General features: G+C 32.1%; 1 protein-coding gene across 1 annotated transcript in view; it reads right to left on the reverse strand.

The window, feature by feature from the left end:
- Window positions 1-23,701, reverse strand: part of LOC129219203 (tripeptidyl-peptidase 2-like) — a 299,058-nt gene that overhangs the window by 177,070 nt on the left and 98,287 nt on the right. Inside the window, exons 10-15 of the mRNA XM_054853529.1 lie at window positions 22,711-22,841; window positions 18,876-18,975; window positions 18,562-18,695; window positions 13,983-14,113; window positions 5,061-5,238; window positions 1,626-1,795 (exon numbers count right to left, since the gene is read on the reverse strand). Coding sequence (XP_054709504.1) covers window positions 1,626-1,795; window positions 5,061-5,238; window positions 13,983-14,113; window positions 18,562-18,695; window positions 18,876-18,975; window positions 22,711-22,841 — 844 coding nt within the window. The remainder of the gene's footprint in view (window positions 1-1,625; window positions 1,796-5,060; window positions 5,239-13,982; window positions 14,114-18,561; window positions 18,696-18,875; window positions 18,976-22,710; window positions 22,842-23,701) is intronic.

A 23,701-nucleotide genomic window follows, 5' to 3' on the forward strand; every position in this document is an offset into this window, starting at 1 on the left:
TTTTTAATAAGTAAGATTCAATACTTTGACATTGAGGAAAAAAGATGCACAAATATGAGGCAGTGTATATCCGCACCTCATTAATTTTACTGTTTTTTTTTTGACCGAAAATGGGTGGGGAATTAAGAGTACTTAATTTTGTAAAGAAAAAAAAAATTTTTCTTCATAAAATCAATTTTCCCTGATTTTTTTGTTATTTTCTCAAAATTCCCTGATATTTCCCTGATTAATAAAGTTCCCTGACTTTTCCCTGATCTCCCTGATCTGTCGCCACCCTGTTTTTGTCTCAGAGTGTCTGTGCCAAGCAGGCGCTCAAGGGATCTTGTGCAGCAATCATGTGACAAGGACCCCTGACGGTTTTCTGTGTCTTGAAAATCCACCGACTTAACACTTGAACTGCAAATTCAAACCTGATACCAAAGAAATACGAAGCCTATGCCCAATCACAGCGACACTCAGCTGACAAGCAATCAAAAACTATGAAGTTCTAACATGTACTCAAATTCGTTACTCTTATTGAAATAAATATGTGATGATGCTATAGCATAGCAGGATAATGCAAATTTTAATAATAGAAATAAGGTAAATGTAGCTGACCGGCAGCACCTTTTTGTAATTATAGTTTTTATTACATTATTATTAATCATATTTTGAAAGTATTTATATGGAATATGGACTGACAGTAATTAGAAAATAAAAATATCATCTTTAAGGTGACATCTTGGTTATATTCTGAGGCGGAAGGGTCATATCACCAGTAGTGGAAAAGTTGTTCTTAGAAATTGGTAATGTATTGATGTCATCGTCATCCCCTTTGTCCTGGATAAATACTTTGATTCCGTTGTTGCTTACTGTTTTTAATGAGGATAAAGCACTGTCCCAATGTTACCCCCCAGTCAATGGGGGTAAGATTGGGACAAATTAAAAACAAATTTTATGAAATGCCATAGAAACTAGAATTATTCTTTTGCCAGATCTTGTAAGAAGAATACTCAACTGACAGATCATTGATTTTTTAAACATTTTTACTTTGAAAATAAAAATAGGAACTGAGTAAAACTTTGAAAAGTGTCCCAAAGTTACCCCATCTTATGGTACATAATAAAATCAAATATCATTTGAATGCCTCGATGAGAATAAGCTCATAATTTTGAAAAGAAATGAAAAAACTTCTTGTCAGTCAGGTCTGTTAAAGATAAAAGGTCCTGCTCACAACATGTGAACAACAGTGCAAAACATGTCATGATGCCTTCTTTCTTTAGAAGATTTCCATTGGTACATTTATCTTACCCTTTCCTAGCCTTTTAGAATTGCACCAATAGCACAGAGAGTGTTTTTCCAGAAAAGGATTGACCGACTAAGAAACTGCAGTGCAAAATCTTGAGACATTAGTGAAGTTGTAGCACGCAAAGAAATTAGCACTACTGAATATCAAACCATGACGTAAACTGATTGTCAAAACTTTTAGCAAGGAATATGAAACCACACATCACCTGCATCAGTGTATTATTCATAATGGTTAATGTTTTCCTATTTTTTATTAAATTAACCAGATAATTGGACATTTTTAGACATTAAAATACAGTATTTCTTACAATATGAGCTAAAACATAAATTTACATAACATAATACTTGCCCATAGCAAAATATTCTCCAACTGGCAAACCAGATGGATCAATTCGGATACTGAAGGAGCGAACTGAATACATAAGAGTCAAGTTGGCAGGAACAAACACCCATGTAGCATCACAAGTAATTTTCAAGTTCATTTGGAAGTTGATTTTGCTCTCTGCATCTAAGAAAAAATCCTCAGAATAATTAGGAAATAAATATTAAAATTAATGAAGAGATGAGTCTCAGAATGTCTCACATGCACTGTAAGAGAAATTGATAAGGCAAGTATGGAAATCCAGAGTATGTGAATAACGAGTGTATTCTAAACAAGGATTTTATAATTCAGAAAACTGTTTATAGAATGGTGATTTTTAAACCACAGCTTACTTAAAATAGATATCATGAGAAAGTAAAAAGCATCAAGTAGGATTTTAATCACATTACAATAGAAAGTATATCAATATGGAAAACAAAAGTGTTTCACGGAAATCAATGTTTTTTAACAGGAATCTTCCATAATTTAACAGCCATTTATTTATATGTTTTTTTACTAGCAAGTTGCTTGATGCTAAGCAAACAAATGTTTTAGTTGTTTCAATAAGCATAATATTGAGTTCAAAATGAAATAAAACAAAAATCATTCATTTATACCGTATTACCTCGCATTATCTGGCATGCCGCAAAATTCGGGGGTCACCAGATTTTCAATAGCACTTGCCGGGTCCTATCCGGCATGTTGGAAAAATTGAGGTAAGAAAACAATAATAATATATACTATAAAAAAATATATGTTTAGCTTTAAAATGAATATAAGTTCTATACATATCTTATTAGTATTAATAAAAGTTTAATTATGTAAAAATATTTACTAACAATGTCACTGTTACTTTAATAAGAAAAATATTGTTTAATAGCAAATAACTTTATAAAAAAGAATTAAAATTAAGTAAGCAAGCATTTTAGCAGTAAGTTGCCACCCTTAAACCAGTGGTAAAGAATTTACCATAGCTATTCAATAAATAAAAATTAAACTGATCTCTCTAAAAGGAACCTAAAATAATTTACCATAAAATCCCGAAAGTACCCCCCCCCCCTTATTTTGAAGACAAAACTTGTTAATTTCAGGAAGGGGGGGGGTTACAATCGAGATTTTTTTTTGAAAAATAAACCATAATAACTGTTTTAAGTGGTATTAATTTTAGAATACAGAAAAGAAATAATTAGTAAATAAGAGTTAATATTAATGAAGAGTGAGAAATTAATTAAATAAAACCTGTCATAATTTTTTCGTTGTAAAAAATTGCCTGTAGACACCATGGGTTTTTTTTTTTGGAGGGAGTTGCAAATGAAGATGATCAGAAAATTTTTAGGTTACGGGGGGGGGGGGGGAATTCGGATTATAAAATGATTTCATTTTTCACAAAAAAGGGGGGGGGGCTATAATCGATAGGGGGTTTTACTTTCGGGATTATATAGTATTTAATAAAAATATGAACAAATTGCAATAACAATTATTGCTTCTGAATTGAGTACTTTATTGGCATATAATTAAATCCATTAATAATGACCTACCAGAAATAAACACATATTATATGCAATGCACATTTTATTATTATTATTATTATTATTTTTTTTTTTTTTTTGAAAGAAGGTTACTTTCGGGATTTATTTATTTTTTTCCCTTAACAGTGGTTTGCTTTCTGATTGGAATTGAATGTGGAAATTTACTTTGTTTTGTTGCAAAATAAACCTCAAATTATAAGGCATGCCGGAAAATTCAAATTTCCCGGCATGCTGGTCAACCTCGCTTTCTTCCGGCATGCCAGATAATGTGGGATAATACCGTAGTTTATATTATTTTAATATTCTAACAACTACTTATAACAAACTAAGCAAAGACAGATTGTCAGGTAATAAAAATTAATAATAAGGAAAATAATTTTAACTCCAGAAAAGCTCTATAAACCAGTTTTACCATTCTAAAAAAATAATATGTATTGAAAACTGACTGATGTAAATACCAAAACATTTAAAATAGCACAAAATTTCAGTATGGCATGGGTAACATAAGATGAAGATGTATAGTTAAACAGTTGATGAAATTCAGTTTCAACCACTAAAGAGGGGATATAGGGAACATACGTGAATGTAAGGTTAATCAGAGGTAAAAATGTTAACTGTTATTTTCACAATCATACATACATCAACAGTGAAATAAGAAGACTTATTTTCTTAGACTGTTTAGGGTCAAGTGATACATACTGAAGATTACTATTATAAAAACTTGAATAATGAATCATGGTCTATTATTATTTCAAAAGGGAAAAACTTCAGCCTGAAGAGTACTTATTGAAATATTATCTGATGAAAATTAAAATTTCATATCTGTATCACTTGTTCTTTTCTATGCAAACATTACGAAATCTCTAACTCATTAAATAAATAATAACTATTGTTCAAAAAAAAAAAAAAAAAGAGATGATTTTACATTCTGAGATCACTATTTGATGTATAACACTCGAAAATCAAATATATATACTATAGGACCGTTGATTAAAAACCTCTCCCGCATTCAAAGTTTTTTTTCTTATCAGTCTTGAATATCTTCTTATCACCATGTCTTTTATTTTTCTAAAAATGCATTGAAAAATTTCTGTTCTCCCAACCCCCCCCCAAATTTGAGAAATTTTATATTTAAAAAATTTTTTTAAACATTTTTTATCTACTTCAGTATTTTAAGCTCTTCATTTTAAAGGAAAATATACGTTACTTATCCTCCAATCCTGTGCTTACTGCATTGTGACATTGTAGTTTAAGTGACATTTGTATTTGCAAAGTTTCTATTTACAGTGGTAACAACAAATTGTAGGTGGAAACTAGTTCTCTAATACCCTCATAATAAGGGGTTTTACAGTAAATTTTATGTTTCAAGTTAATAGATCAGGTTTAGCCAATAAAAGTATGGGGTTTAAGAACTAAAAACTAAGGTTTATATTACAACAAAGAATATTTAAGAATTTAAACTTGATGTTTCACCTTTTAATGGAAATTTAATGCACAACTTCTTTATTTCTTAAAATTTTTACTTATAATACAAATTCATGTTGCAGTTCATTGTATTGTAGCATAAAAGTTACAGACTTGTCAGAGATCAAAATTTATAGAACAGAATGGAAAATCAAGTGATGATTCACAGAACTTTTGCAAATCACATTGAGTTTTCGGATCTTTGCAAAAATATGTAAGTGAGAGATACCAGCAGTAAAAGCAGAGTATCAAAAACACATTCAAATAGCAAAGCAACTTAATTTAACTTGAAAATATAAAATTTGTTCATAACTTTTCATCAGAAGACAAGATATATTTTAATTGATGAACAACATTTCATTCAAACAAACAATACATAAATAACTTCAAAAATAGTATGGTTTTGTTGAAGATAGTACCTGCAAAAGCATCTCCTAAAAATATTGGTTCTATTGATATGTTTGCAACATACGGCCGGTGGACATGGAATGTTTCTCGAAGGTAGATCCCGTTTTTCTGTTCACAAGTTACTTGGAAACGAATATTCCGCTCAATGCATTTTGAGTACTCTACTAAGTGGTCAAAAGCTTTCTCTACCTGGTAGCAAGAGTAAAAGAAAACATTGAGAATTTATGAAAAATAAAGAGAAATATAAAACTTTGATGTAGATAACTGGAAACATTCCAAAAAAATTAAGGATATTCATTCATAAGCATTGATGTTCGGTTTATCATATTCAAAACAGTAAAGAGTAATTCACGTAAGTCGACTAGTGAAGGGAGGGCTACCTTTACAAGTGGGGGAATGCAAGGCAAAGTAAAATGGTTAAGATGACTGAGATTTTGCAAAATGAACAAATTGGAAATTCGTTTTAAAAGTTACAGTACACAAAGAAAGAACATTTTATTTTATAATAAAACTTGCACTGAAACACTATTTTTATTTTTTCACAGTAAATTTGAGTCTTCAAAAAAAAAAGTGGAAAATTTTCACCTTTTTTTTTTCATGGGGCAAAGTGAAAAAAAAAGTTTTTTCTAATGAAATATTTTCTATTCCATTATAAAACATATTTTTGATTGAAGGAATTAATAAATAAAAGGTTGATTGAGTAAATGAAAAGATAATGAAACAATAAACAAATATTTAAATGAATAAATCATTTAAAATATGAAGAAAAATAAATGAGCGAGCAAAAGAATGCATCAATAAGGAAATAAGCGAATGAATAAATAAATAACTGAATTACCTAATGAGGTAATGTAAACAAATTAATTAATAAATGAAAATGTAAGTGATTTATATTAAATGAATGAGTGAGAAAATGAAACAAAATATTTCACTTTGCTCCATCCACTTTGCCTCGTATGTGCTTGACAAATTGCACAATTTATTTAAAATACAAATAAACTTAATATTAACTAAATTAGTATTGCAATGAATATTAGAAGTTCTCAATTAATGTTTAAAATGTTAATAACAAGAATTTTATAAGCATCATTTTTTTTAATTGCCTGCATTACCAAATGCTTTAATCTTCTGCAATATTTTCCCCTGACTGGAATAGACTAGATATGGTACTACTAGAGAGGAAAACGGTCGGAAAAAAACCAGAAAATTTCCGAAAAAATGGAAAAAAAACTTCTTTTTCCGAAGGGCTTTATTTCCGCTCCAGAAAAATTGAAAAAAGGAATTTTTTCAATTTAATTGAAATTTTCAGCAAAAAGTGATTAGAAATTTCTCAGTCTTAAATTCTGATGCAATATCCTCCTCCCCCCCTTGTATGTTAAAATACCGTCTAACTTTAATGCAAGTTGTTGTATGATAATATAATTTGCATATAGATCAAAAACGTTTACTAATACTTTTTGCAAAAAAGCTTAAACCTTAGTGAAGAATTTATTTTCCTTCTTTATAAAACAAACAAGCATAACTTCAATCACAAAACTGTGTTTCTACTGACTGTGCGAACCAAATGTACAGGGTGCGGCAAAAAAATCCCGGGCAAGCAATTTTCCATGAAACTTTATTAAACATAAATAAATTAACAAAACATAAAAATAATAATATAAGAAGACCTTTAGAAATCAATAACTTTAATTAGTTTCAAATTGGCAGCCTTTTGCAGTAATACAGAGATGCAACTGCTTATTGAAATTTTTATTCAAGGGCCGCAAGTCCTGCAATTAATCCTATTCCCTATAAAGCAATTAGTTTAGAGAGTTCAAAGTATAGTGCCTAGAAAGAGTAGTGTGCTGATCGACGGGGAAAAAGTGAGGTCAGATCTGAGGAAAATCCAGATGGCGCTGCGCTCGAGGAGTACGTTACGCTCCTCAATCAGACTCGTTTTAAATCAGAAATTGCATGCTGATTTCGCAGTTTAAAAGCCCCGTTTTTTGGATTGAACTTATTTCTGCGCAAAAGACAAAATCTCTAATAAGTGCTATTTGTTACATGGGTGTTCATTTATTTTTTGAAGAATATAAAATTACCTTATGCTAATTTATCTTCAATGAAAATAGTAGAATATAAGGGGCCATTCATTAAATACGTAAGGGTCCCGAGGGGGAGGGGGGTTGGAAAAGCCTCTACGTACCTGGGGAGGGGGGGATCAAACTCATTCTTACGTAATATTTTCCAAGTCGGTATTTCACATTAGAAAATGCGCGGTCAACAAGTGATTTGGCAGAGATTATGTTCCATTTGCATCTGGAAGGTAAGAAACGTGTTAGGATAAGATTTTATTTATATTTTACAAAGAATGAATAGTGTAAAATATAATATAGTTTGTAGCACGGGGTGTGCACCTCGAAGCGATTTTTCGAAAATTCGATTTTTTTTTTTAAATTTCAATTTTAAGAACAGTTTCCGGAGCAAAATTATCATAAGATGGAAGAGTTAATTACGAAATTATCATGACATGGAACCGTAACATGGGAAGAGCGAATGAACATAGCCAATTGGCGAGAAATTCATCATCCGTTATTTGTAAATATACAAGCTAATCAAATGACCTTTTAATTTTCTTCTCCGGGCAAAGTCCTGCGGGTACTGCTAGTTTCAAAATAAAACTGCTTCTAAATTCTTAAGCTAATTAAAATTTTCAGGGCTTCTCAGTCTGAGTCAAAGAGTCGGAGTCGCTTGAAAAACCTACAGACTCCGACCTTTCTTTTTTTTAATTTTCAAGGACTTTCCTTACATTAAAAAAAAAAGCCACTTGCTCCAATTACATATATAACTACATACTAATTTGCAAATAACGCAATTGGCAAACAGCTGGCTTGATTATTTGTTGAATTTTCGGTAATACTTATCAACGTCCAACTGCTAGTTTGCTTATTTTTATAACGTTCTTTAGAACCTGTCAGCAAACGGTTTTGTTGTCGATAATTATCGAAATAGAAGTGTTTTTGAATCTGACATTATCATTGTCAAAAAAAAGTATTTATGTATTTTTATCTTTTATCTCACATGTAAAATAGCGAAAGAAATGTATCCTTAAAAACTAAAAACAAATGGGGAACCTCCTCGTCCCTCTCCTTTGTCTGACATTGTTATGATAGCTTTAAAATGTTCTTTTAAAAGGAAGCACAGCTTCTGAATCTCCCTACCCTTAATTAGGAAACAACATGACAGTGTTACAATTAAAAAATCTAAATAAGTAGCGATCAAAAGAACATTGTGATACATGTTTTTGGACGCAAAAAATATTTTCTCGTTGTCGATATATGAGATTTTAAAGCCTATGGGAATCTTAAGAAAAGCGAGTCTCGTTGTTCCAAATTTAGCGAGTTTCGATGGGGACAGACATCTTTCTCATGCTCTGTAGGTATGGATGTCCTGCCACATGCAGACGAAGAAATCGTCTGTGAGAAATTGGTACCTTCAATCCCTCGCCAGGTCTTTAAATTTGCCACTTTTCTTAAAATTTCGGGAGATTTAAATGCTTTTTATCTCGATAACGAGGGACGATAACAATAATAAATATCAATTTCGTACAGGGTTTTAAAAGGCTGAAATTTAAAAAAAAAAATTTTTTTTAATATAACTTATGTGCTCGTGTTGATTCCGTTTGTCCGTAAGTCTTATGGTTGGTCGCTAACAGTTACCAGGCGCAGCTTTGCTGGAGATTTCCAACCTATTCTCCAGACCTATAAACTGTCGAGGTGGTGCTACCATATACCGTGCCCAAGTCGGGCTCTTTCTCATTTAGGGGCCTCATTGACTCAGGAGTCGCTCCTTTCTGCTTTAAACTCATGCTGGCTACATGAATGGGGCTTGAGTCTCCCAAGTGGCATTAAAAACAACAACAAACTGTACCCTTAGCCATCTCGACTGATAATACATTTGCCTTAAAATATAAGTATCAAATTTTCAGTCTATTGTGTAAAATTTTGTTTTGAAAACATCCTTGTCTTTGTGTCTACTTCAATAATGATCTTTTTATCGTTAATATTATTTTCCACATAATTTTCATTATATACAAAAACAAATTTCATACAAACCCAATATTCGTTAGGCAAATTAATATGAACAATTTCATTTATAATAGATTTATACGTGGTTATTTCAGTTTCATCTGCGGAAAGATCAAGTTTTATTTTTTTCAAACAGGGAACATTTTTCTTAACTGTATAACTCCTGATGGACCTTTTCTTTGGTAATATTTTAGTAAAGTATGTTGGCAGACTTGGGAAAATTGTCGGAATTGCCTCATCTTTCAAAAATGTTTTTAACCGAGGAATCAAAACTTCCTCACCATTTATAATATGCTTAAAATGCATTGCAATAAAATGTTTTTCGAAATGCAGAGCGCAAATTGAGCAATATTTATCAAAAACTTTATCTAACCTGGGAATTAACGAGTTCCACTTTTGTTTTTCTTCATTTGCTGGAGCTTTAAAAACGTAACTTTTTCCTTGCATGTTTTGTGCTCACTTTTGCACCCTGGTACGAAACAAGATGAAGCTTTATTTCTTCCAATGTTCAACTTTGATGCCTCCATTAAAAGCCTTAAATGCTGTTTCATAAAATATTCACGAAATAAAGGTAAAAAAGAGAAACGCGGAACTAAATTGTAACAAAATTCCGAGTCTACTAATGTAAACACAGCGAAATTGAACGTGCACCTCGACTGCACTGCCATCTAGCGGTTTTCATACAATTCGTCTTCAAGAATCGCAGGGAAAAAAGCGCCAGTTGGCACACTACTCTTTCTAGGCACTATAGTTCAAACTTATGTGTTGCTTAGAATAGACCTTTGACTCTAAAATAGGCCATACAGTGTAATAAATGGGATTGAGGTCTAGCGAGTAGAGCATCCACTCAAAAGATGATATCATGTCAAAAACAATGCACCTTACACCACTCTTGTCTTTTTGGGCATATGAATTGGTGTGGAGTTTAAGGAAAATGTCCAGTCTACATTGGTGAAGTGCTCTTAGGCCCCCAGAAGTACAATAACTTCTAAAATGTCCTTCTGGTTCACTTTTTGATTCACTTTACGGCCTTCATCCACAAAGAACTAGAAATTTTTTTGTCGCTTGTGCTGATTCCATCACAGACCAAAGCCTGACTTTGGATTTTGGCGATATTTAACATTTTCTAAGGTTCTTAGCGTATCTACAGACCAAATCCTATTGTTCTGGGGGATATGAGCTGGTTGAACGGTAAATCAGTGAAAGTAATTTCTTCCAGCACTGGCTTGCGGCCCGTCTCAAAGGTTTCAGGCATCTTTGGAGTCATACAAATGTCTGAACTTTTTGGAACTTGTAAAACTTCTGTTTGAGCTGTTTTTTTCCCTTAGTCGCCCTTATCGTTCACTAATTCCCATCTTACAAACAACTCCTCTCGTGGAAACCCAAGGATTTCATTGAACCCACTTTTGGATGACCTGACGATTAACTGAAATGTTCAGTTCGTTTTTGTACTTTCCAGACATTAACTATCATTTCCAAGCCACTTGAAACGGCATACCGTTTCAAATACTGTTTACCAAGGCACAACAAGCAAACAAACTGTGACTTTACTTGGTTAAACAACTTAAAATAGCAGGTAATTTGCTTAAAATTGTAAAAAATCCGAAAAACAATACATGAACTGGGAAATAGATTGTAAATTATTTTCTAATAAAGTGAGAAACAAAAATAAATATGGCACTCATTACAATTAAATTACCTTTCTTGCATTCGATGATACAATTTTTGTCCATTTTTTTTCTCCAGCACCCTGTATACTGTTGTGCTAAGCAAAAAAGTGGAATCTGCAGTTGGGCTCAAGCTGAGATATTGTGTTTTAAAGTTTGGCTCTTCCATATATTTGATTCAGATGTCATTTTTTTTTCTTTTTTTTTTGAAAAGAATTTTTTCAAAAAAAAAAAAACAAAATAGTTCTTGATCAAATGACCCTAAAACATTTTATTTATTAAGTAAAATACGAAACAGAGAACAACTTGGTCATAATAACTCAGTTTTGTTCAAAAGTGCTACTTATACTACTGTGCTTAGCACGGCGGTATGAATAAAATGAAACTCCAGTTTAAGTTTTTTTCAGCTTAGGAGAAACCAATTCAGTTTTGATTTGAACTTTTGATTTGACTAGATAGGAAAAAATCAAAACTCAATAGCTTTCATTTTCAGACAGTAAAGTCACATTGTATTATTTTTCTTTAAAAAAAAAATATCAATCATGCTTGAAAGTTGAAAATTTCAATTAATATTTCAAGTTTCAAAGGTAATCTAAAATAGAAAATTTAATTGTTATGATTAGATACACACATTACTCAATATTATTGGTTTAATGACCACTTAAGGTATTTCTGGTGTTTGACCATAAAAGCTCTCAGTTATAAAACAAAAAGGGTTTTTTTTTAATTGATCTTACATTTATGTGTATTTCTGTCAAGCAGAAAAAGAAGATGTGTGGATAGCATATATTTTTTAATGCTTAACCCTGTATATGTTCCAAGAAACACAGAGCTATTAAGAAACCCTAATTTTATTCATAAAGAAATCAAATTTTCCATTTTTTCCCGAAAAAAAAACAGTAAAAAACCGATTTTTTCCACCACTTGAAAATTTCCAGACATTTTACATCTCTAGGTACTACATAGTCAAAATAATATCAGATAGGTGGAGTTAAAAGCAGAGTAAATATTCTACCATTTCACTTTGCCTCGCTATTTCACTTGGCCCCATGTTCCTCTACAAACCTTTCCAGGGTCCCATTTGGCAGCAGGAAATTTAATGCAAACATAAATTCTGTACTAGGGCCAGACTAACTCCAAAAATTGCGATTTGCTGTTTTTTAGTGCAATGTATGTACATAGAATCCCGTTCTGCACACATTGAGCCATGTGAACATAATCCAACAAAAAATTATTTGTAATGATTTAAGTGTTAAAAGAGCACAAGTTCAATCATTTGTATGCACCAAGCGACCGTTTTTTCTGCTCTACTCTAAAGTTGCGATTATGTGACTTCAGTTAGTCTGGCTCTGAGATACATAATTGACAGGCAAAGTCTCTGGATCTAAACTCAAACAAGCATAATGATATTTTTGAGACAAGTTATGTCTTGGCAGCATATTCCACACTTTTCAACAATAATCGGAGCTGCAATTTACACAACAAGAGGAATAAACAGCAGTACCTCAACAACTCACTGACAACCTCAGTGATTGGACAAACCGAAAGCGGACTGAGTATCCAAGTGGAGTCCTGTAATGCTGCGAGGAATCAAAGTTTGACCAAGCAGAAATAAGTTAGCGTTAGGTTGCATATCACAAACAGAAACTAAACAAATAAAATTTTGCACATCTGTGGTCAGAAAATATGTACAGGTACCTGCCATTAGTGCTATTTATGGTCTGCATAAATGCCTCTTGACCCCCCAACATTTTTTCACCAATAACCCAAATTTTCTCAAAAATGGGCTTCATAAAGCGCTAGTAGAATTTTTCCAATTTAAATTTATATTTATTTTTCTGGACAAATCCATTTGCACCAAAAAATGCACTAATTGGCAAAAACATTAAAACTTATTTGAAACCAAAACCTGTCTTTTACACTGCTTATAAATAAAATTTGGCGACAGAAAATCTAGTCTATATTTTGTTCCTAATTTAATAACTCAGGCGTTCATTTACACGGCCACGCCAGGTGTGGATTGAGGCTTCTCTCATCATGTTTTTGGGGCCTAGTTGTGGCCTTCAGTTTCTTTGGCTAAGATTATGGCCCCTTTCCAGGTGCAGATCCATATTGTTGGCGATTAAAATGGTCATCCCCCTCCTCCCCGACAAAAAATTTTAATTCAAATCTTGAAAAAATTCAGGGAAACCGACACCTCTACTCTCTTTGCCCTCACATCACAAAAAATCATCTGAAATTGTGCTTTTCAGACTTTTATTTAAAAAAGTTTTCCAGGGGAAAGCCTATCCCCCACACCTATCTCATGAAAGATCACCCAAAGTTCTACATTTTTCAGCTTCAATTTAATAAAATTAATTGGGCAGAGGCTAATTGAATCCTACTACTAAAGTTACCAAAGATTCCAACCACCATGAAAGAAAACTTCTATATTAGAATACAAAAAACAGGAATTACTCAGGCTAATACTATAAAACAAATCAGCAAAGTAAAACAGAAACCATTTTACTCTTCTTTGTATGTCCTTTTTTTTAAAAATCTTTTTGCTCTCGCTCCCACCAAAACCACCCGGGCTGAGCTTTCATCTTCTATTCCTTGTGACTGTGGTATTTTTGGGCTTGCGTATTAAAAAGTAATTGCACCAAAAAAGCTTAACTCTATCCATCACTAGTGCCCAGAGTTGTTTTTATTTCTTATTTTACACAGATGGCTGTGCCAGACTATTTTGAATCTAATTGGAGAAAGTTTATTTCAAACTAGCTGCCAGCACTATCCAAATGTGTGTATATGTGATACATATTTCACTCTAAGCTGAGCCAATTATGCTCCTTGTGAATACATGTGGTTTGTGTGCTGAGAGGAAATATTTTTAAATATTTTATATGTTATGGATTCAGAATCAGAAACTGAAATGCAATTTCAAAAAAAGAATGTTGGCTAAACCTTTTTTTTTTCTTTTTTAAAATTTCAATCAAAGAAAATTCTAAAAATAAAAAAATGAAGGTATATATTGCACATAAACCTTTTCTTTGGTAATTTCCTCCAGTTGAAATAAAATGAGCACTTTTACAACTGTTTTCTTGAAAATGATAAGATCGTTAAGAAGTTGAAATAAAGATAATATAATAAACTTTTGTTCCAAATATTTGCACACCATTCTAATTAATACTTAAAATATTAAACAAACTTATAGAATAACCTGCAATAATCCATGGCCCATACTGAATACTTCATAAGTGCTAACTTTTAAGGCAGTATTTTCAATTGCTCTTCTGACACTGTAGGGCGAATATGAAATTACTTTTCGCTTTAATCCTGAGAGTAAAACACCTGAAATAAAAATTTGCAATTAACCAAGAGTATGAAATAAACATATCATTCTATATTTACTGAAAGTGCTTACAGCAATGTTGGCATTTTCAGTACAAAAAAAAAAGTTCTTCACATAACCTCATAGGAAGAAATCCCATACCAAGCACTGCAGAAACAGATCACTGTTGCTGTCATGGAAATTGATGGAAACATGATATTGAAATATGCAGTAAGTTACCATGCAAAGGTCTGGAATAGCCAATAACTAAAGAGAAGGCAAGTGTCATCTCACTGAAGCTGTACCAACATTGTTTCAAAAATTTTGAAAAATTTTCAGAATTTGCAACAGTAAATTGGATTTTTTTTTTAAAGTTCATGATTCAGCATTAAGCTTTTAAAAATAAATTTTTCTCAGGCAACAATTTGTTACATTGTTTAAATAGAATCAGACATTGTATTCAAACTAAATTGGTAGAAAGACAGCAATTTCAGCTCCTTGGCTTAAGAGCTTTAAGATTTTTTAAGTTCTATTTTCCTGAAATAAAATAGCCAGAGCTTCTTAACATTTTTAATGGCACTGTTTTATTCAAGAAATATTTAGAATAGGAGGTCTATTTTAAGCAACATATAAGCTGCTCATTGCATTGAGTTTTTTCTGCATGTTTCTGAAAAAAAGATGAAGTAGTTGAGCAAAAGAAAACAATCCATCAAAATTCAAATAGAGTAAAATTCTGAGCATTTACCCAATGCTCATCAATTTCAATACACTTGCTACTTGCAAAAAAAGTGGAACAGTGAGCAAATAATGTTTTTTGGTGTGTATGTTTTCTGCAATGAAGGTTTTGTGTCAATAAAATACAGTTGTAGGATTACTCTCAATCACATTATGATCAATAATTATCAACTATTACTTCAAAAAAATGAAAAAAGGTGAAAAATGCAATATTTAGAATGTGGAATTTTTACTAATGTATAAATAGGAAAGTAAATTAGTTTGTTTGTTACATTTCATGCCTTAGCTACTCAAATGATCATTATAAAATTATGTGTACATTGTGGGGAGGGGGGAGGCATAGGATAGCTTTCATTCAGAAAAGGAGTATTCCATGATTTTCATTTCAATTTTAAAGAAATCAACAATTTGTGAGTATCTCAGTAAGAAAAGGTCATATGTGTTTGATTTTTGCTGCATGTTAAAGCCCTTAGGGGGGAGGGGGGAAAGGTTTTCAAAGTCAAAAAAATTCACTTTTACGATTTTTTTTTAAAGAAAATGGTATGATTAAATTTATTAAAACCTTTTCTGCATTATTATGTATTGTTTTAAGGTTATTCTATAAATTTTTGATCAAAAAATATCCACAGACAAACCGGTGACAGAGCTTTTCCCAGAGCATCTTTGGAGAAAGATGGTTTTGCGACATAGCTGCCAACCTCAAGATAAAAAAACAGGAGCACTGAGGGGAAAAAATAGGAGCAACCAAGATTAAAATAGGAGCAAGAAATCATGGCCGGTGCTAAACCTTCCTTCTGTACCATAAGCTTCTATAAGTTTTAAGCACCATTATAATGCTTTTCTGAATTTTCCTGTTTGATTTTCAGTAAAACTACAATCAAGATTAAAATAAAATTATTTTACAAAAAAAAAAAAACATTGTTATGTAGCTACATATTGAAAAGTAAAAAAAAAAAACATGATTACTGTTTGATTTAATAAAACTGCCACCTTTTTTAAAAATATTCTTTTATACATATCCTACATGCATTGAAAATGAATTGCATTAGAACACATTGAAGATTAAAAAACACGATTACTTTTTATACTTGGAAGCAAAGCAACTTCATAGTAAAGGTCAAGACTCGGAAATTTTCAAAGTGGCCAGTGGACACTAGACTCCAAAAACTTAGTGGCCACCACTGTCGACAAGTTTTGAAATACAAACTGGAGAGGGGGGGGGGCAGTTTTTACAACTTTCATTTAAAAAAATAGACGAATAAGACTTTGCACATTCTGAAAGAGAATAATTCAATACCTTTTTTACACATGGAATCTTTTTGCAAAAAAAAAAGAATACATAAATGAGAAGTCGGCAGGAAACAGCAGTTCAGATGAAATAGTTTCAGTTTCTAGCAAAGCCTCCAAGGCAATGAGGATCAAATACAGATAAAATTTCCCTTTAAAAAAAATAATAAAAATATAATTTTTTGCGTTTTATGTTATTTTTAACAGTTTGTATTGAGATAAATATCCAATCCTGTTTTTGAAGACTTGGGCAATTAATAGTCTCATCTACTTCTATCTTGCGGATGACCAAACAGGGCGACTACGTAAAAAATTTAAGATAATAGATTTTTGAATTAGTTGCTTAAAATATAATTATAAATATTTAATATTCCTTAAAAACTATAATTTAGACAAAACAGTCAGTTTTTAGAACATTAACGTCTAAACCAATGAGGATAAAATAATATCCTGAAGAAAAAATTTTGCATTTTTCAAGAAATTAATTAAGAATTTTCCTTAAAAAAAAGCCCATTTTGAATTATTTTCAATAGTTTGCATTGCAATAAACATCTTATTCCATTTTTGGAAACTTGGCCACTAAAAGAGACTTACGTACTTAAATCTCGCAAATGACCAAATATGGCGACTAAGTCGAAAATTAGGATAGAAGTATTTGAATTTGTTGCATGCAAATAACTTATAATCCTCATGAAACTACAATTTAATTGAAAATATTTAGCACATTAGCATCTAAAGCAGTGAGGATAAGATAAAAGTCTAAATAGTATAATTTTTTTCATTTCACAAGAAAATTATTTAAAATAATTTTTAAAAAAATTGCAGCGCATTTTACTTTATTTTAATTAGTTTGCAGTTAAAAAAACACCCAAATCTGCTCTGTCTTTGAAAACTTAGGTACTTAGCATTGTCAACTTCCACCTTGTGAATGATTAAACATGGCAGCGATGTTTTACACGCAGCTGAAATGCTCGATTAAAAAACCCATGTTCTCCAATCGTCGCTCCCCTCAGTGTTTATAGTGACACTAATGCTTCCAAAGCGCCAAATTGTCTTCTCTTTTGGTGAGTTTGTAAATAGTTCCTGCCTTCAAGAATAAGGAAATTTCTTCTGAAATCAAAAAAAGTGCAGAAAAGTCGAAAAATCAGAGTTTTTTGGAATAAATCAGATGAAGCTAAAAGTGCTATTTTTCACGAAAAATTCCGCTATTTTGTTAGTAAAAAACCCAGTGAAAAAATGAAACAAACTCAAACTCAATGCAGGGGGGAGGTTTTTTATATGCAGAATGTGTGTACTGAATTTGAAATGAATCGGTCAATTGGTTTTAAAATGGGAGAGAACAGACTTTGAAAAAGTGGTTTTGAGAAAAATGCACTTAAAGTTCTAGAAGCTAAAAAGCATCAATTCCAGATCCATGGAGTAGAGTCTCTGTAGCAGCTTTGATCTCCTCAGCCTCTTCTTTTTTCATTATTTATTTATATTACATTTAACTAACCCCAAGCAAGCAGCACTGACATTCTGAGCATCTGCAGCGGTCAGAACTGCTGCGGTTTTCAGCAGCTTCGGAGCTACAGTTTGAAGTAGCGGAGACTGAATACTTGATAACTTTGAGAATTTTCCTCAAAACGACTGGAAATTTTGGGAATATATTTTTGAAATGTTTAACTACACGACAAAACAAAAAAGAAAAAAAAATCATTTTTGAAGTTGCAAAATCCTACTCCCCCCCCCCCCGCCACCACCACCTCTGCCCTTAAAAAGCTGCACATGATGAACGTTATCCTAAGTTTTTTGAGGGATAATTAGAACACCTCTCAATTCATCATTTTAAGTTTTCACATTCCAGAGGTGATAGTGGACTCAAGTAAATTTTTCTGAAGACGTTGTAAAATTTTTGGAAACTATGAGGGAGCTCCTGTGCAATAAATGTTATTGAATAGGTCCTGCTTTACTAAACAATTTTTATTTTGGCAACAGTAAAGGTTGCTTTTGGCCTATTGTTGTAAACACTTCATTTTTTATGGCTTCCTGTACGTCAAAGAAGTATCATCTCTTGTAAGAGATCAGCAGCATTCGGGAGCATAAATTCATGCCAATGATCCTGATATATGCATTCCATTTTAAAGATATCTTGGGGAAACCTTTATCCATGTTCATCACGCATATCTCTAGTTTTTCAGCAAAAGGTGAATCTATCTGTGAGAAAAAAGAGCATTGATGAGATTTCACTACCCCAGTTGGCTTGGTTTTTGAAAACTAGAGCTAATTTCAACTTTTTATGGCGATTTTTGTGCATAGCGAAGCAAAATACTTTGGAAAAAGCTATTTTTGAGCCTGATGCATTTTTGGTGTTGGGAAGTGTAATAGCAAACTTCATACTACTAAACATTTTTGATAAAGTAAATAAAATATTAATATCAATTCCATATAAGTGTAGAATTCTTACTGATGCAACCAGCAGCATGAGGTGAGCTCATAGATGTTCCATTCATTAACTGTGCTCCTCGTAAAGTCCAATTTGGAACTGATGTTATAGCACCACCTGGAGCACATATACTAACACCAAGATCACCATTTGACCTATGAAATGAAATTTAAAGCTAAAGATTAAAACAATTTTTAAATTGTTTTAAAATTTACATAAAGAAAGAAAACATAAAATTATATAGAAAGAAACTATTAATAATGTGTTACAAACATCAAAATAAACGACATCAAAACATTATAGAAAATATTGATATACATAGAAAAAGGACTTACCCAGGACCCCGAGATGTCCAAGTATAACCTACACCAGGTAGTTTTTCTCTTAAAGAGTATTCGGCTAGCATCATATCTGGAGATACATATGCTCCAACGCCTGTAAATCAAGAAGATATTTTTTAATCAAAATAATAATTTAGATATAAAAAACGAAATTCATTAGAAGCAAATTTTAAAGATTCAAAAACATTAACAGAAATCACAACTCAACTTTAATTAAAAGAAAAAAAAACACAATTATTGGAATCTCCAAAGTGGATTCACCTTTTATAGAAAAGACCAATTTGTCACTTCAATTGATATCTCATTCCCATTTTTAGACTACTCCCACGTTAAAAATAATTAGGTTTTAGCATAAAATAAAGCAATGTGCCACAAAAAAAAAAAAAAAAAAAAAAAAAATCACTGAAAAAAAACAGGCAAAAACAAAGTGATTTAGTCAAAAAATACCGAAAAATAAACTTAAAGTATTGTTACGATAGGAGATGGAGAAATATGTGTCTGTCCTTAATAACTTTCAAGGTTATACAGTACTGGACAAAAATATTGGGCCAGGAATGAAATGCAATAAACATTGATGCAAAAGAGTAATTAGTTATGGAAATAACACAGCTGGAAACAAGGATCATATTTAATATAATTTAAAGAAAAGTGCATTGAATGATCAAGTATTATTACGAGGGGGGACCCAAAAAAAACCGGGTTTTTGCTCTGAAATATTTATTTATCAATTTATTGAAAAAATCTTTGGTAACCTTCAAAGTATTCACCATTAGAAGCAATACACTTGTCAATTCTTTTTTCCACTGTTTGAAGTTCCTCTGGAGCTCTTCAACTTGATCACATTCAGTGCCCTCTGCAAAGCAGTTTTGACATCCTCTACATCATCAAAACGCTTCACTTTCAGAATTTTTTTCATCCTCTGTAACAGAAAAATATCACAGGGGGCTAGGTCTGGCGAATACGGGGTTGATCAATAACTGGCCACCCCAGAGAGGCCACGTAGCAGTCAATAGTGAAGACTGAGTGTGCTAGAGCGTTATCATGTTAAAGGAACCATTCACCTGATCGTCCGCACGAGTTCCAACACACTCCTGTTTCTCCTGAAATTTCTTCAATCGTAAAATGACGATTCTTGTTTATTCTTCGGCGGATTGTTTCTATGTTTTTATCATTTCGAGACGTTGAAGGGCGTCCAGAACAAGCATGATCACTCACCCCTCATCTTACCACGTTTAAATCGCCCAAACCACTCGAAAACTTCTGTATGGTTCATAGCATCGTTCTTGAAAGCTTGTTGAAGCATTGGGTAAGCTATTCCATTGCCGACTTTTCAAGCAGGAAGCAAAATTTCAAGCGAACACTTTGTTTTTTTAAATCTTCCATAATGAGTTTACAGGTGGAAAGCAATAACACTTGAGAAAACCAACACTTTGATCAGATGTTATCAGCTACACTGACGCGACTTGCACAGCTGTTTTATGAAGGTCTCTACTTGAGCCATCTAGCTGCAGAACACTCCACTACATCTGGGATCGGCAGCCGGCCATTAGTCCGGTTTGTTTTGGGTCCCCTCTCATACAGCGGTTCGCTAACTTTTTCGGCTAAAGAATGCAAGTGCTATACTTTCACTTCAAGAAACTGCTATAATAACACTCCACAGTACCAGCGTTGGTGGAGTGTTATTATCGATAGCCTTTGGCTTTTAATATCAGAGACGAAACCCCAGTTTCAGTTTTAGGTCTTAGTTTGAGAAGTCTTCATTTTTCACATGTGGTGCATTCAACCCAATGTATTCCTGAATGTTAGTTTTTTTTTTTTTTTTTTGGAACTGGACATCCTCCATTTAGTTTTTAGCGTAATTTTTTCGACTGATGACCCTAAAATGAAGCTTCCACTGCTGATGAGTTCTGAGTTCATCTTAGTTATTTTGTTGTGCAATCTAGGGTGCTTACTACTTTATTTGTGTTTATATTTTCTATATTTGCACTTCAAATTATTTGACTAATATGTATAGGTAGATATATATCCAGCTAACAATAGAATCCTATCGTTGCACTGCAATAGTTTTGTTTTCCATTCTAAACCTGTATTTTGCTAGAATTACTTTTAATTTAGAATATATCAATGTATCATGAAAACAATGTGTCAATCATGTATATCAATGACTTAGTTTCTGCTATAAAGACCATTGAAGGTGCCCACTGTCTGTTCTTTGCAGATGACTTTACTATTTGATCACAGGCACCAAAGCAAAATGCAAATTCGGCAATTGAAACTACAATCAATCGAGATCTTGACATACTTTGAGATTGGTGCACTGAAAACAATATGACTGAATTTGGAAAAGACTGGTCCCCAGTCAAGCAGGGGAAGCATCCAAAAGAATCCGTCAATTTCTTAAGCTATAGGCAATACATTTTTTTAAGTTCATCTTGGTAGGTTATTACTGCTTTCATTCTGCTAGAGGGAAATATAGCATTTACTTTACCAAGAAATCCAAACCATGAGTGATCCTAAACTTTGCTGTTGTTTTGTAAATGTTTCAGGCTTTCTGTACAGATTGTGCCAATAAGAAAAACTACAAGGACTCTCAATTGAACACATTTTCTCACTGCAAAATATTACTCCTTCATGTTCTAACTTCCAGGACATGTGACCTTTTACTCAGTCTGGGTAATTCTGCGGGTGCATTTTAGTCATATGTGGTTTAGGTTTTCTTTCTTAGTACTGCATCACCTAAAGAGTTATTAACTATTCAGCACAAAGTAGTTTTCAACACGTGAAACCTAGATCTCTTTTAATTTTGCCAAAAATACTTTTCCATCCCTCATTCCGTTCTACAACGATCCTTTACTTTTTTTTCAATAACTTTGCCTGATATCTTTGGGTTTTCTTTGCTCTATTACCCTCTTTTAATTGAATAAAATTCAATATTACACCTGGGGATCTTTTTTATTTATAAATTTCTTCCTTTTTTTTCGTGATAGCTCCTGCTAAAAAGAATTGTGCATAAAAAATCAAAATTCTGCCTTATTCAAAACAGCTTAGAGTGCTTTTACAATCCATACTCCTAAAACTTACTTTGCAGACATATTTGAAAGTTTTCAAGCCAACGGAGTGCATTTATAAGCCAAATTACTTATCACATTTTGGTTTCTGCTCAGAATCATATTCAATATATTCCTGATAACTTATATGCTCATTCACACGGAATTTTGACTAATGTTCATATCATTTGTAGCACCATTTTTTACTTACAGCTAATTTGCATTAACAATAAATTTAAAGTTTTGTATTCATTTTATTACTATATATTAGGTGAGATTATCTTATTTGTCCTCAGAATAGCATTTTCTGATGCTTATTTATGAGTTCATGTCTTGATATCACAAAATTAAAAGGTGCTCATACCCTTTTGCAACCCAGTGTAAAAGCAAAAATTTAATCAGAAAAAAATAATTAAATAATATACAGTATAACCCTGATTTATAAAGTTTGTCAAGGGACTGGAAATAAATCAAGGATATTGTTAAATTGAGGGGCACAGACATTCAATGCAGTCAAATGCAGACTAGGGAAATGTATCGTTAATTTGAGGAAATCGTTAAATGGAGTATCGTTAAATCGAAGTTATACTGTACATTATGGTAATGGCATATCTCAAATTATATTACTGATACATGTTCCAATTTTAATAAAAACAAGATGTTTCATTGCTAGTTATAAATTTTTGTTCACATCCTTAAGTTATCAAATAAAATTAACAGCAGAATTTTCAATTTTTTTCATACTTTCTAAATTTACAAATAGTGTCTTAAGTGATAATTACCAATCACAGAGTTAGATGGCATTGTTGGAGGAGTACCAACAGTAGATAATGCTGGACCATGATTTCCTGCACTTGAAACCATTATCACACCATGCACATCAACCACTTGATGAACTAATTCCATTATTCGTCTGCAATAGCATAATTAGTTGTAATAAAAGTATGAATAAAAAATTCCATTATTTATCTGTAATATCATAATTAGTTGTAATAAAAGTAAGAATAAAAAACAGTTTACAGTTTAATTATGAGTAAGGAAGGGTAATAAAAACATAGTTTAAATTATACCAGTTTTAGTTAAATTTACTTTCAGATAAAATATGTAATAATGTTCTAAATGTGCTAGAAGATTCTCTTCTAAACAATTACTGTGTGCTTCAAAGCTTAAGTTTTTCAAAATCTCTGGCAAAATAATGAGTAGCAGCAACTGATAAAAATAGAAGTACAATAATGTCAGAATTGTCAAATACACATGGCACTCGCAGTTCCTTGCAACTTCCAGCACAGTTCATCGGTTTTAGTCGATCAGACAAGTAATTATTCTCAGCTTTTTTTTTCTTTAAAAGCTCTCTGTTATTTTTAACCAATAAATGTCCGTTAATGCTATTGTAGTTTTTATAGCAGCAAAACTCCTGCAAACAGGTTCAGATTGGCTTGACTTCTTTTTCATAGTTTATGGTTTTTCTGTGCACAGAAAACAAATGACAGGATTCATACTCTATTTGGATGGAAAAATTCCATGATTTTTCCAAGACTCTATGATCTTGTTACACAAAGGGAATACTACTATTTAACCCATTTCATCCCACTGTCCTATTTAAAGGACAGCTGAAGGTTTAATCAATCTTTAAAAACAACATTCTTCTTGAACTTGAGAAAAATAAATAAATTGCGAAAAATAAATAAATTGGGAAAAATTTGGGAGGTTAATATCAAATGTGCCAATTTTAAGAAAAAAGCATTAGTGAGTGCCCTTCATGAGTGCCACTAC

Source organism: Uloborus diversus, chromosome 3 (assembly GCF_026930045.1).
Source record: "Uloborus diversus isolate 005 chromosome 3, Udiv.v.3.1, whole genome shotgun sequence".
Classification (NCBI taxonomy): Eukaryota; Metazoa; Arthropoda; class Arachnida; order Araneae; family Uloboridae; genus Uloborus; species Uloborus diversus.